This window comes from Octopus bimaculoides, chromosome 6 (genome assembly GCF_046866305.1).
Source record: "Octopus bimaculoides isolate indiv1 chromosome 6, ASM4686630v1, whole genome shotgun sequence".
Lineage (NCBI taxonomy): Eukaryota > Metazoa > Mollusca > Cephalopoda > Octopoda > Octopodidae > Octopus > Octopus bimaculoides.
The window spans coordinates 110,536,424-110,551,141 of record NC_142933.1 but is presented as its reverse complement, the minus strand read 5'-3'; the positions used below and the strand labels follow the sequence as shown (position 1 = coordinate 110,551,141).

Genomic DNA, 14,718 nt, shown 5'->3' with positions numbered 1-14,718 from the left:
ACTCAGTTATTAAAATGAACTGCCTATTTATTCGAGTCTAGGACATTTACCTCACCATGGACAATACTGTTGAGGACAACAGATGATTTAAAACTTAATATATTGGAGAGGGGGTAATTGTCCTAGGGGGTAGTTGTTGTCGGTGGGGAATTATAAGAGGGGCAATTATCCTGATACGTACTTATTTACATTGTTTTGAATTATTAATCATGTATTCTTTTCTACTCTAGGCACAAGGCCCAAAATTTTGGGTCCTTGATTAGATCAACCCCAGTATGCAACTGGTACTTAATTTATTGACTCCGAAAGATTGACAGGTAAAGTTGAACTCGGTGGAATTTGAACTTGACCGAGACCTTTGGAAATGTGCTGACTACTGACCGAGACCTTTGGAAATGTGCTGTGCGTGAGAGGACCCGGCAAGCCAAGTAAGATCGTTGCCAGTGCCCCTGGACTGGCTCTTGTGCGGGTGGCACATGAGATGCACCATTTTGAGCGTGGCCGTTGCCAGTACCGCCTGACTGGCTCCCGTAGGATTTTCGAGTGAGATCGTTGCCAGTGCCCCTGGACTGGCTTGTGCGGGTGGCACATAAAAGACACCATTTCGAGCGTGGCCGTTTTCGTGCGGGTGACACGTAAAAGCACCCACTACACTCTCTGAGTGGTTGGCGTTAGGAAGGGCATCCAGCTGTAGAAACTCTGCCAAATTTAGATTGGAGCCTGGTGTTGCCATCCGGTTTCACCAGTCCTCAGTCAAATCGTCCAACCCATGCTAGCATGGAAAGCGGACGTTAAACTATGTTGATGATGATGATGATGAATGTAAAGACAGACGAAATACCGCTAAGCGTTTCGCCCACCTTTTCTAACATTTCTGCCAGTTTGTCACCTTATTAATCATGTATTATCTTGTAGCAAAGAGATTTCAATTATGTGAAGGTTTATTTTTAGAATGACATTGTAGTGTAGGTATGAAAGGCCAGATGTGGCCAGTTTAAACATAAAACAGGCAGAATATTTGGGCCAGTTTTAATGCTAAAGGGTTAAAAAAAATATATAATTGATTCTCTTCGTCAGAGGGAAAAAGAAAAGAAATCCCCAGGTTTCCTCAAGATGCAAAAGCATTTGATTACAATAATTAAGGAAACAAATTGTCATGCAAAATATAAATAAATATATAGACAAACTGCAATCTTGTATAGACCTGGATGGAATTTAAACTTTATAGCAATAACAACAATAATAGGCATTGGGAAATTAATCAGGATCACTAATTAACAGAACAACGAGATCTTTTCTGTTTGGCTGCCACTTTTCAATTTCTTCAATTTCCATTTGATTTCAAATTTGGGGTATTGATGTAGTTTTGTATGCTAATTATTGACATGAAATTCATTTTCTCCATAAATCAATAAACAAAGAGTTAATAGCTTTTAAAGTTTGCAAATTTTGGGTCATTTTAGCCAATTGAAAGCCACAGACATAGGTGCCTGTTTCCATAGTAACAAACCAAGTGTCGGAACTCTTGTTTACAAAAAACCAGGTGTGTTTACAAACTGGATATTTTAAAGTGGTGTTTTCCTGTTGTATACATCTGTTGCTGTTTGGGGATATTTTATGTTGCATTTTCTATACCCACCTTTTCAATGCTTAAAACACGCATTATCATCCAAATGTTGACATTATTTTGTCGTCTTACAATTGCAGTCATGCACAAAATGACAGCTTCCAAATCATGTTTTCCGACTGGGTAAAGATGATCAAACTCTAAACCTCAGTAACTTTCTAAAAAAATTTTCTGGAACAAGTGAATTATCTCCTGAGATTCAGCATGAAAAATTACATCAATACACCAGATTTTGATGTATAGCACCTTAATCCTCGTCAGCGACTCTTAACACCTAGGGTTAAACTCAACCACCTCTGTCAATCTTATAAGAAAAACAATTCAAAACCTGTGCTGATTTTTAAAGCTGTAAAAATGTAAACAACAAATAAAAAAAAGTGGGGGAGGAGCTTATTAGCAATTTGAACCTAAAGACAAAATTAGTAGAGGTCACAAACATGGAGGGTACTGACCAGCACCAGCTATTGCCAGAAACAAGAGTTAAAGTAACCCAAAAGCCACAAAGCAATGAACATAATGACTGACAAAGGGAGGTAAGTCCCCAGCATATATAGCTGGATCAAATGATTTCGGATTTTGATGCAGCCAAACAATAGATAAATCCTTCAGGGACTAGAAATCTCCAAGAAATCAACGCATAAAAGAACATAACAATTGTCATATAAGACAAGACTTCTCAACACTGAACCAAGTTATTTACATTATTTACGTTTGACGGATATTTGTTCTCATCTTGTTTGTTGTTAACACAACGTTTCAGCTGATATACCCTCCAACCTTCTTGAGGTGTCTTGGGGAAATTTCGAACTTGGGTTCTCATTCCTAAGGTATTTTTCGATATTATTATTATTATTATTATTATTATTATCATTCAGGTCACTGTTTGGAATCGAACTCAGTATTTTGGGGTTAGTAGCCCACGCTCTTTACTATGTCATATGCCTGTGGGTATATCTGTTGAATGTAAATAATGTACATAATTCCTCATCTCTTAAATACAAAACTGTACTGAACCAAGTACATTTCACTTCCATTACCAACCAAATAGAGAAAAAGAAAAATGACTATCCATTAGTAAAGGGAATGGTGGTGGTAATGTTTCTGGCAATGTATATCAAGCAAACCCACAAGATTGAGGAATTAAAGTATAGAAGATTTATAAGGGAAACACTGGGTGTTCTGAGTTTAATTGGTATACAACAACTGGTGCAAGTCATCATGGCCTAGGATAGCATGTGGTCAAGCTGGATATTACTTTTCGACTGAGATTTCAGTTTGGTCAAACTTAGAGTAGATTTTAGAAGCCATGGTAACATGGCATCATGCACATGCAAAACGGAAGAGACTGCAAAATTGGAAATGCGAAATAATGCAGCAGCGATACAAAAGTAATTTGCTTGTGACTACAGAGTAAATATACACAAAAATGGTTTAGGCATTTTAAAAAAAATCTTCTTTACCAAAAGTAATGCAGCCCCCTGTAATTGTTCTCAGATGTTGCAATGTAACCGAGGGAAGAGTAAAACCTCCAAAAATAACAGTTGAGGGGAAAAACAAAAGCCTGTCAGAGGGATATCGGTCTGAATTTAGCCAACCGTCCGCTTAACATTTGTATTTGTACGGATTAAATGGTTCGACAGTATCTGATGGGTCTGAGGACAACATCATACTCCAGTGTCTTTCACATGGTTTCTATGGCTGGATGCCTTTCCTAATGCCAACCACTTTACAGAGTGTGGACTGGGTGTTGTTTTCATGCCACCAGCACTAGCAAAGTTGCCTTGCAGACTGCAAGACTGTGGACCCCAAGAGAGAGGCAGCTTTATGCTAAGAGATGAAAGAAGTTAAAAGTATGAGAGAAAGGGTTAAAGCAGCAGAACAGGTTTGTTGCTGTAGACAGGCCATATGGCTATTCGTATTTTAGAGGAGATGGTGAGGGAAGGGAGGATCAGAATAGAAGTAGGAAGAGATAGAAATTGCGAGGGTGTGTCTGGGTGGACCCTCAAGGTACAAGGTGAGCAGAAGTGAGTGGGGGGGGGGGCAGAGAAGAACTGAGCATGGATGAGTAGAAGTTGCAAGAGTGAGTGGTGAGGAACATAATAAAGTACAAATGTTGAGGGGAGGGGTGAAGGGAATGGTGGATATGAGGTGGGGGGGATGTCCAATGAGGCATGGGGTGAGGGTGTAAAACAGCAGAAAACAATGATACATAAGAGAGAGGCATTGTGCTTGGTGAATGGTGGTAGAGAAGAGCTAAAATGTTTGGTGGCCGAGGAGCAACGCTATTCTATGAATTCCATTTGTATTGACAGGACTCAATTGTAAAACATTCTGACAAACAAAATATCATTTTATATTAGCAATATTAGAAATACTTGAAAGATATCAATTATCTAAAAGTGGATTATCTCATAATTAGTATTGAATTCATTAAGAATAATGGGAAAAGAAAAAAAACTGTGGTGAGGTACCTTTTCCAAGTTTGTGTTTTTCATGTTCTTTCATATCTTCTTCAGGAATTCCTTCCATTCCATAGATTTCTATTTCTATGTTATTCCGACCAGGTAATGCATTGGGAACTTTATCAACTTTTTCCTTATGAACCTAGAAAAAAAGGTTTTTTTGTAAATATTTAGCATTTTATTTAAGGACAAGCTGATGACAAAAATGTTGAAATGAAAAAACTAGTATCAGAGAAATTTCAAAAGAATATCTCATGGAACTCTCACTTTCCATTCTGTTCCCATCTACCAAATACACTGACAAGGCTTTGGTTGGCCCAAGGCCATTGTAGAAGACATTTGCTCAAGGTGCCGTGCAGTGGGATTGAGCCTGGAACCACATGGTTGGGAAGCAAGCTTCTTACCACATAGTCATGTCTGCACCTATATATTTCTTCATTCTAACCTAAATTAATCTTTACAAAACTTTATATAATTTAAAGAAGTAATTCAAAAATGGACATGGTAAATTTCTCTTCTACGATAGAATTTAAATTCTATATAAATTATTATTTACTAGACATTTCTAATCATTAGAAATAAAGCTGCAGATTAGTTTGATAAAGATCATCCCTTTCTAAGCTATTGACTAAATCAAACTCGGCTACAAGACACAAGTGCTGCACAACTGTGCCAACCAATAATCAACAGGAGATGTTTCTATGTCACTGTGACATGACTCAAGAAATTATTGAACATGAAATCAATAATCAATATTGAAACAGTCTTGTATGGTGTGTGTGTGTTAGCAAACAACAGGGGGGGGTAGATATGATGTTAAAAGCAGAGCATGTTGCTGCAAACCAAGCTTATCAAGTCTACCATGCTCTTAATGAATTTAAGGGTACTGGTAAAATCCAACAGATATGATCAATAGGTCTGGCCCCTGGAGGAATTTAATAGACTAAATCTCAAATGGGGATTCAAATAACAAATAATTAAAAAAGGGAAATTAATTTTAATTGAAAGCAATCACTTACTTGCATACAATGTATCGATAAACCAGGCCCCGTGTAAAGTTTCTTGTGACATATATGGCATTTGAAGTGCTTTGCTTTTTGATGTTGTATGAGAATCTTTTCATCATCAAATTCTCTGTTGCAGTACCTGAGTTAGATTTAAGGAAACAACTTGGCAAAATAATATTGGTTTCAAATTTTGACACAAGGCCAGCATTGATGGGGAGGGTACAGGTTGATTACATCGACCCCCCCCCCCCACCAATGTTCAACTGGTACTAATTTTATCAACCCCAAAACGATGAAAGGCAAAGTCAAACTCAGACAGACAAAATGCCACTATGCATTTTACCTGGCATGCTAATGGCTCAGCCAGCTCTCTCACCACTCGGTAAAATATATAAAAAAACAAAACAAACATATATGAATTGTAAAGAAATAATAAAGTAGCAGTTCTACTGGCCAAGTGAAGTCAAAAGTTTTGGTTAAGGTCTCCAAAAACAAACCTTTCATTCAGTGTGAGAAATTAAGAATTCTATCTGCTGTTTCTATTGCAACATCTGATGGTGTTTACCACAATAGCAAATGAAACAAGTGTACCATGTGCTATATGTACGTGTATGATCATCATCATCATTTAATATCCATTTTCCATGCTGGGATGGGTTGGATGGTTTGACAGGGGCCTCACTGTTCTGGCAGGGTTTCTACAGCTGGATGACCTTCTTAACACTAAACACCTTACAGAGGGGACTGAGTGCTTTGTACAGGGCACCAACACCATGCACACACACTCATACTTGATGCACCATGAGTTGTAGCAATCATGGACCTCCATCCTCAACCTCCCAATGTACAATTCACTCTCAATCTTTTCCAACTTCTTTTCAATTACAGGAAAAATTCATACATACAATGGGGCTGTGGCTGGTACAGAATGTACAGGGTCAGTGATGTCATGTGAGTGACCAAAGGGCTTTACTGAAAGGAACAGGAGTAAAGGAGGTCATGCAAGCAGAAGGACTGCTAGCATGGACCTCATTTGCTCTGGGGTTCTCACTTGGCATGGATGTGGTAGATGCATAAGCTGAGGGAATTTGGTGTTAGGTGGGGTAGGGCCCCACCCCCACGGATATATCCCGACAGGAAAGGATTGATTTATGCGAGGACTTGCAAGGTAGGTGAACTACACTTTTACCCCCATGCCACAAATACAGACAGATGATGCAAACACAACACACTGGATATACATGGCTGTATGGTAAGAAACCTGCTTCCCAACCACATAGTTCTGGGTTCGGTCCCACTGCATGGCATACTGGGACAGAGTCTTCTATTTGGCCATGGGCAGACCTAAGCCTTGAGTGAATTTGGTAGATAGAAACTGAAAGAAGCTCATCATATATACATGCATGTGTGTGATTGTCCCCCACCACCACTTAACTGGTGTTGGTGTGTCTGTCCCCATAACTGAGCAGTTCAGCAAAAGAGACTGATAGAAAAAGTACCGGGCTTAAAAATAATTACTGGGGTCAATTCATTTGACTAAGGTGTGTGAGGGGGGGGGGGAAGGCACTGCCCTACTGATGTGAATATCTCTTCAGAAATCAAAGAGAAAGAAGATAACTATGGACAACTACTTTGAACCCTCCAGCTTCTAAATTCACACTTATCACCATCATTGAACATCTGATGTCCATGCTGGCATGGGTTGGACGGTTTGACCGGGGCTGGCAAGGCTGGAAGGCTGCACCAGGCTCCAGCCTGACTTGGCAGGGTTCCCTTCCTAATGCCAACCACTGAGAGTGTAATGGGTGGTGCTTTTAGATGCCATGACTGCAATTTTACTTGGCTTGATGGGTCTTCTTCTCAAGTATAACAATGCCAAAGGTCTCGGTCATTGCCTCTGTGAGGCCCAACACCCAAAGAGCTTTTCATGTGCCACCAGCCAGACTTGGTTTTGTGAATGACAATCTGGATGGGTTAAGGTTTGCAAGAAAAAAAATCAACCAGCCAACTTGCACAGTACAATCTGTCAGCAGTGAAAATATGCCAGACGTTTCTCAACAATTTGAAATTGTTTTGTTATCTACATTCCAACAATAGGACTTTGTATCTTTGTTAAAAACTAGCTCCTTCCTTTAAGGAAGATTTCAAATAATTAAAAACAGAAGACCACACACACACACACACCAGAGGCTCCTGAAACAGTTTCAGTTGACTTCAACGTATCAGTTTCTGAGAGCAGATTTTATTTTGTTAAAAATATCAAAAGTAAATTTCAAGGACATTCATTCTTTATGTAATATACGTGTGTGTGTGTGTGTGTGTGTGTGTATGTATACACAAACAAACTCGTCTGCTTTCATTCATATTCAAATGAAAACTAGGTGCGGTCCAACAGTTTAAGTTGTTGTTCATAACAAGTCATTTCTAAATCAGATGACACAGTTTCTCTCTGGAAAGCAAACTTCATTTCACATTGTTCTAGTCTAAAACTAAATACCAGTGACACCTTGGAAGTCAAACCCTGTGTGATGGACTGTTGTCCCACCAAGGACCACCTGGTACTTTTCGTCATTGAAGCAACACCAAAACTTGGATAAACTCTGACCTCATATGAGACTAAATGCAAGAGATAATACATTGAAGTTTAACACACACACAAATACGTCCATGTCAGTGTGCATGCATGACAAAGTGCTAATGTATTGAGAGAAAATTATAAGAGGCATCAGATGTAATGTGCAAGAGAGGGAAGACTGCTGGCATTGATCATGTGATGCATATACAGTAATCCCTCAGCACATCATGGATTTTTCTGGTTAATACATGTAAATTTATATCGCAGACTCCTCAGTATATCACAGGTTTCTGCGGCCGATAGGTATTGATAATTTTTAGATTTTAATTATTTCTGTGGGTGGTTTTGAAATGTAATACCCATGACAGTTGAGGGATTACTGTAGATGAGAACAGTTGCATAAAGAAGTGCTGATTGCTTTAAGTGGATGGAATTCATGGAAGAGACACACAGGAAGACATGAAATGAAGTATTGAAGTCTGATCTCAAGATGCTGAGCTTTATGGATGAGATTAAGATAATTGGTGATTTATTGTGCTCGAGAAGACCCATCACACACAGAAAAAGCTCTATGCACGTGCAGTGCCCTCTTCCCCCTCCCTCTGCCCTATTAAGCAACCTCCCAATTCTCATCCCCTATCACCTCTTGCTCCCCTATTTATGGTACTACTAGGGCTGGTGACATATTTCATTCCCTTCATCCATCCTCTCCCTAGAATTGCTTCCATTTCCACCAATCACCTGTTATCTCAACAGCTCTTCATCTCTCTCTCTCCCCTTTACTATATTCCATTCTCAACACCCTCTCACCTCTACAATCACACCCCACTTACTATACCTCTATATCTCCCTCCCCACTGCTCCAACACCTTGCACATCATGGGGGTGGTGGTGGTGGTGTTACTTTCTGATCTATTCTCCTCCCTGAACTACTCATATATCTCCCACCTAACACCTCTCCATACTGACACTTCCCTCAACTGAACCTCGACCCCGGGTTCATCACTCACTACAATCAACTCCATCACCATCTGTTACTACCCTTTACACTATGAAAGCACCAATGCTCTCCTGCCCACATCCTCTCTTAAGCTCACCTTCTTATAATTTGAGAGTTTGCTCTGGCGCTCCCTCACTCCCTTCCCTTTATCTCCTCAACAACCACCCACATCTATATATAATAGGGGTAGGCCATGTGTCTCCTCTACAGCCAGACACTTGTTTCTCTATTTTACTTCAGCCTCACCCCCCCCCCGCCTCAAATATTCCCTATTTAGTAGTGGAAACCTTTTCTTCTCACCGCTCTTCTTCCGTCATGCAAGTTACTTAGCAACGTTCCTAGTGCTAGGAGCATGTAAAAAGCACCCAGTACACTCTGTAAAGTGGTTGGCATTAGGAAGGGCATCCACAGAAATCATGCTAAAACTGACATTAGAGCCCTACACAGCCTTGCAGCTCACAAGATCCTATCAAATAATCCAACCCATGCCAGCATGGAGTGTAGACATTAAATGTCTACATGATGATCATAAATATTATTGAAATATTATTTACGATGATCATAAATATTATTGAAGCATTATATATCGCTACCAATAGCAAACCTGAAGAGAAAGTCAGCTTGCACAGCATACAGAAACCACACACACACAGTGTAGTAACACAGATGAATCAAGTTTCAACATGAATCTGTTTACAATATACAGAATAATCTAGCTGGATATTGTTAAAATACAAAAACAATTCTGAATTTTTTCTTCAGCTGTTCTGCATCTATTTTCCCGTAATATTGATTCATACTCAAAATCAATAGCAAACGATAAATATTTATATCTGATTATTGTCATCTCTGCATGTTCAGTCCATTGGTTTCAAAGTTGTTCTCCACCCACCAATAGTTATCTAATTGTTTCCTCCTCCCACTGCTGCTAATGTGCAGGTGAAAGCTAATTTTACATACAACAAAGCAGGCAGATTAATGTCATTTACCTGAGCACACTTACATCAAGTAATCAATTGGAAATTTCAAATTGGGACCTGGAAATGGAACACCAATCTCCAAAATCTCGAATTTCTTTCCCAGTCTTACATGCTGTCAATATTTACAAAGTTTTCATACTTATAATTTTATGACCCCCTACCATTTCTATCCCAACAGTCAGAAGGAATTAGTTATACATGGATTGTAAGGGGTACAGAACACGTTCACACCTACAAGAGATCCTTAAAAAACAAAAACAAATCCTGGGTTGTTCTCAATTTCCTTGAGGACATTGAGACGAAACCCATGAGATGTTGCTTCCAGCCTGGTAACATTCCATTTCTTGTTTCTTTATTGCCCACAAGGGGCTAAACATAGAGGGGACAAACAAGAACAGACAAAGGGATTAAGTTGATTACATCGACCCCAACTGGTACTTAATTTATCGACCCTGAAAGGATGAAAGGCAAAGTTGACCTCAGCGGAATTTGAACTCAGAACGTAACGGCAGATGAAATACCGCTAAGCATTTCGCCCGGTTTGCTAACATTTCTACCAGCTCGTCGACTTCCCAGAAATGGAATGTTACCATTCCATTTCTGTTAAATGCAATGTTACCATTCCATTTCTGTTAAATGCAGTGCTTTGGGTAAACAGTCAGTGAAGTTCAGCAGACATGTTCCCTAATCACTTGATGTCCAATCAAACCACAGACTTTAGTATTTATTTTGATGGTGTACGAGCCAAATTCTGCAGGCCAAAGATGGATCAAGTCCAATCTATTATATGGTAATTATTCCATAAAATGAGGTCACTACATTGAAGGAGGAAATCAGAGAGTGGGATGTCAGTTAAAATTTAAGCATTTCATTGCCATCTCTTTAATGTCCACTTTTCTGTGCTTTCATGGGTCTGATGGAGGAGATTGATCTTCTATGGCTGGATGCCCTTCCTGTCTCCATGTCCAGACAAGTTTACATGAAAGATTGGAAGTGAATGACACTGCTTGTATGACAGTGACATTCAATTACAACTATCACATAATGTTAAGACAAGGAGGCACAAACACACATATATATGAAACTGGCTTCTTTTAGTTCAGTGCCAATAAAGGAATGAACCTGAAACCATAATGGCGGGAGACGGGAAGCGAAGTTCTTAACTGAGCCATTAATTAATATTATTAAACATAGGCGCTGACATGGCAAAAAGTTTGCTTCTTGACCACATGGTTCCAGGTTCAGTCCCATTCCATGTCATCTTGGGCAAGTGTCTTCTACTACAGCCTCAGGCCAACCAAAGCCTTATGAGTGGATTTGGTAGATGGAAACTGAAAGAAGCCCATCGTATATACAGGTATGTCACCATCACTTGACAACCAGTGTGTATGTGATTTACATCTCCTTAACTTAGCAGTTCAGCAAAACAGACTGATAGAATAAGTGGCAAGCTTAAAAGAAAAAAAAATGAAGTCCTGGGGTTGATTCGTTCAACTTAAATTCGTCAAGAGGTGCCCCAGCATGACCGCAGTCTTACAACTGAAGCAAGTAAAAGACAATTGAGATCATTCTTCGGAATGCACATTTTTGTCAATTGGCTTTGTATTGCTATTAATGCGTTTTATCCTTATTTTACTGATGAAAAGAGGAGGGAAACCAGATCCAATTTGGTAAGATTTTACCTAAGAACAGAGGTATTTCATGCACTGCTTTACCATTTCTGCCAACAGAGCTACAAAACAACGAATTTATAAGACAGGAGAATAAGACTGTGTGACATTCATGCCTATTTTCAAAGGCATGGACAAAACTTAGTTAATAAAGTGGTTGCTACCAGCAATCAATAATGAATGAACAGTGGAGCCGTTAAGTTACGGGGATGTGAACACACCAATACCGGTTGTCAAGCTGTGATAGTGGACAGACACAAGGACACACACACACAAATATATATATATACGACGGGCTTCATTCCGTTTCCGTCTACCAAATCCACACACAAGGCTCTGGTCAGTCTGAGATTATAGTAGAAAACACTTGCCCAAGGTGCCACGCAGTGGGACTGAACCCGAAACCATGTGATTGGGAAGCAAACTTCTTACCACAGAGCCACGCCTACTGACAGCCGGAAGTGACCTCTGACGAAGAAAAATAAACAATGTCAAAAACGAAAACACCTAATTAGCTTCCTCTTTAAGCCAGAGCAATTAGTAACGAAGTGGGCGTTCCTTACATTAATCAAGCCGCTTCCTTTCATTAAAAAAAAAAGAAAAGAAAAAAATGGCCACTTCTTCCCCCAAAAGGTGTGAAAACGGCAGAGGTCTGGAACAGGTCATCCACATAAGCTGGATTTTCTCCGTTTTGACAGAGATTTTTCAAACAATAACAAAAGATAATCAGAACTACCAAAGTTTTATAGAAAATACAGTTGCACAGGAATAGGGATACTTCTAGTAGGAATCACTAAGTGAGAAATTAGCCATGAATATAGATGGTCTAGATTGAAGTCATGAGAGAGGGAGGGGGGGGGGGGGAGGGATTTTACACGATTAGAAGTTCAGATATTATCTCGTGGTTTGTATTATTACATTAATACTGACGACATAGGTTGAGGGGAGGGGCTAGAATGGTTATAATTGTATTCTATGAAAAAAACGGCGAAGCACGTAATATGTTATCTAAAAATAATTGTTCAAGTTTACGTATGTATGTGTATATATATATATATATATATATGTAAGGGTGATAGGTGAACCCCTTCGGTCAAGAATAACCAGAGGATTGCACCTGGAAAGTTACACTCCGAGGCACAAATCCGTGCAAGGTTGTTTATGGGAAGACCAGCAGTCGCCCATACATACCAGCCTCCCCTGTATGTATGTATATATATATAATAAATAAATATATATATACACACACACACACACAATTGAAGGTGGACGAACTTTATACCGCACTCCACTACGTTCTTAACAGTATATACCATAACTATATATATATACACACACAATTGAAGGTGGACGAACTTTATACCGTACTCCACTACGTTCTTAACAGTATATACCATAACTATATATATATATATAAATATATATATATATAATACACACACACAGGGTGGTTCAAAAGTCGCCATACATAAGAACAATTTACTTTTTTATAAGTTTTTTTTATTTAACTGTTTCTTATAAAAAAATACATTTTTCCTATGTATGCTGACTTTTGAATCACCCTGTATGTGTGTGTATATATATATATAGTTTCAGTCACTAGACTGCAGCCATGCTGGGGCACCGCTTTGAAAGAATTTAGTCGAACGAATCAACCCCAGTACTTATTCTATCAAACTCATTCGTCTAACTGCCAAGTTACGGGGACGTAAATACACCAACACTGGTTGCCAAGCAGCGATAGGACACACACGAGGGTTTTTTTAATTTCCGTCTTCCGGCATTCTTTCGTTAGAAACAGCACGCCCTACCAAATCCACTCGAGGCTTTGATCAGTCCGAAGCTACAATAGAATACATTTGTTTAAGGTGTCATGTAGTGGGATCATGAGCTTGGGAAGCAAACTTCTTTCTACACAGCCACGCCTGTGCGTCTGTATTTCAGAGGTATAGTTGGCAGGCCAGGGATCTGATCTGAGGCCATGCATTGAAACCAAAACAATTAGAGTGGAAGACACATAATAACAACCATTGAAAAACAGCCGAGTGGAACCGTGTCGGTGACAAGGTCCTAATTGGCGCAATGATCATTTTGCCACCAAACACTGTTAAAAGGGAAGTTAAACAATGTGTTTTTGAATGACTAATATGCGTCTTCCACACTAATTGTGTTTGTGCGTATGCATGCATATATATATATATATATATATATATATATATATATATATATATATACACACACCAAGTATTTAGTAAAGAAAGCATCATTGTAGTATTAGTTAAATAACAAAGGAATTAATGACAATCAAAAACTGCGACAAACAGGGGAAACAAAGGTAGTTAAAAAAGAGAAACCCTTAATACTAAAATGGTATAAGGAAACTTCACAAATGACCGACAATGTTTTTTTAATATTTTTTTTTCTTTTGTAATTCTATTATATATTTATACACACACTGGCAATAGATAGCAAAAATATCCGTTTTATGGTGAAGGCGCGAAGATTTTGTAGAAAAAAATACAAAGGAATATTTAAGGAATTATAAAAATCATCATATATCGTATATGAAAAATAAATTTTGCAAAATAATAAAGTAAAATGAAATAAATAAGAGAGAGAGAGCAGTAACATCCATAATATTAAACACAACAAAGTCTTTTTATATTAAAACATTTCAACAGAAAATGATAAACAGAGAAAAAAAATAAAAAGATAAAATATGAAAGGATACCAGCACCAAGGTTTCAACTGCTTCTTCTTTTTCCGACCCATTATTATTAATTATTTTTACAGACTTTTGAAGTTATTTCCTGGTTGATATTGAAAAAAGACAATAAAACTGAAACGGTTGATGTGAACGTTGGATGAAATGGGAGAGACGGATGTCTGGGGGAGAAGAGAAATTAATAGAGAAAAGCGAGCACAATTGAGGGGCCACTGTTGAAGTAGTGTTATCTAAAGAGTAAACCACAACTTTATAATGTTGTTGGTGGTTATTTAAATCAAATCAAATCAAATAACGAAAGTTTTACACCAAATTTTTTTCAGCTGCGTTTTTTGGGTGAAGAAACCTAAGATGGCTTCTGAAATAACCCGGATGACGATAATGACAGGAGAGTTCCACACTTCCGCTCACGTAACCGCGCCGTCGTGATTTTCTCATCTGACTCTCTACCTCTCTTTCATCTCCCTCTCTCTTACATCTCTTCCTTTTTGTCTCTTTCTCTCCGTCTATCTTATCTCCCCCTCTTCCTCTCTCAGCAGACATGTTTAATAAGAGAGAAAGAGTTATATAATTGAAGTCAAAGAATAATTCTTTCTGTTAATGAGATACTCCCTGAAATTTTGAGGGAGGTGCTAGTCAATTACATCGACCTTAGTATTCACCTGGTACTTA

General features: G+C 38.7%; 1 protein-coding gene across 1 annotated transcript in view; it reads right to left on the bottom strand.

Annotated features, from left to right (window-relative positions):
- Window positions 1-14,416, bottom strand: part of LOC106873553 (BUB3-interacting and GLEBS motif-containing protein ZNF207) — a 29,504-nt gene extending 15,088 nt beyond the window's left edge. Inside the window, exons 1-3 of the mRNA XM_014920976.3 lie at window positions 14,053-14,416; window positions 5,109-5,235; window positions 4,099-4,231 (exon numbers count right to left, since the gene is read on the bottom strand). Coding sequence (XP_014776462.1) covers window positions 4,099-4,231; window positions 5,109-5,235; window positions 14,053-14,093 — 301 coding nt within the window. The 5' untranslated portion in view covers window positions 14,094-14,416. The remainder of the gene's footprint in view (window positions 1-4,098; window positions 4,232-5,108; window positions 5,236-14,052) is intronic.
- Window positions 14,417-14,718: the final 302 nt, after the last annotated feature.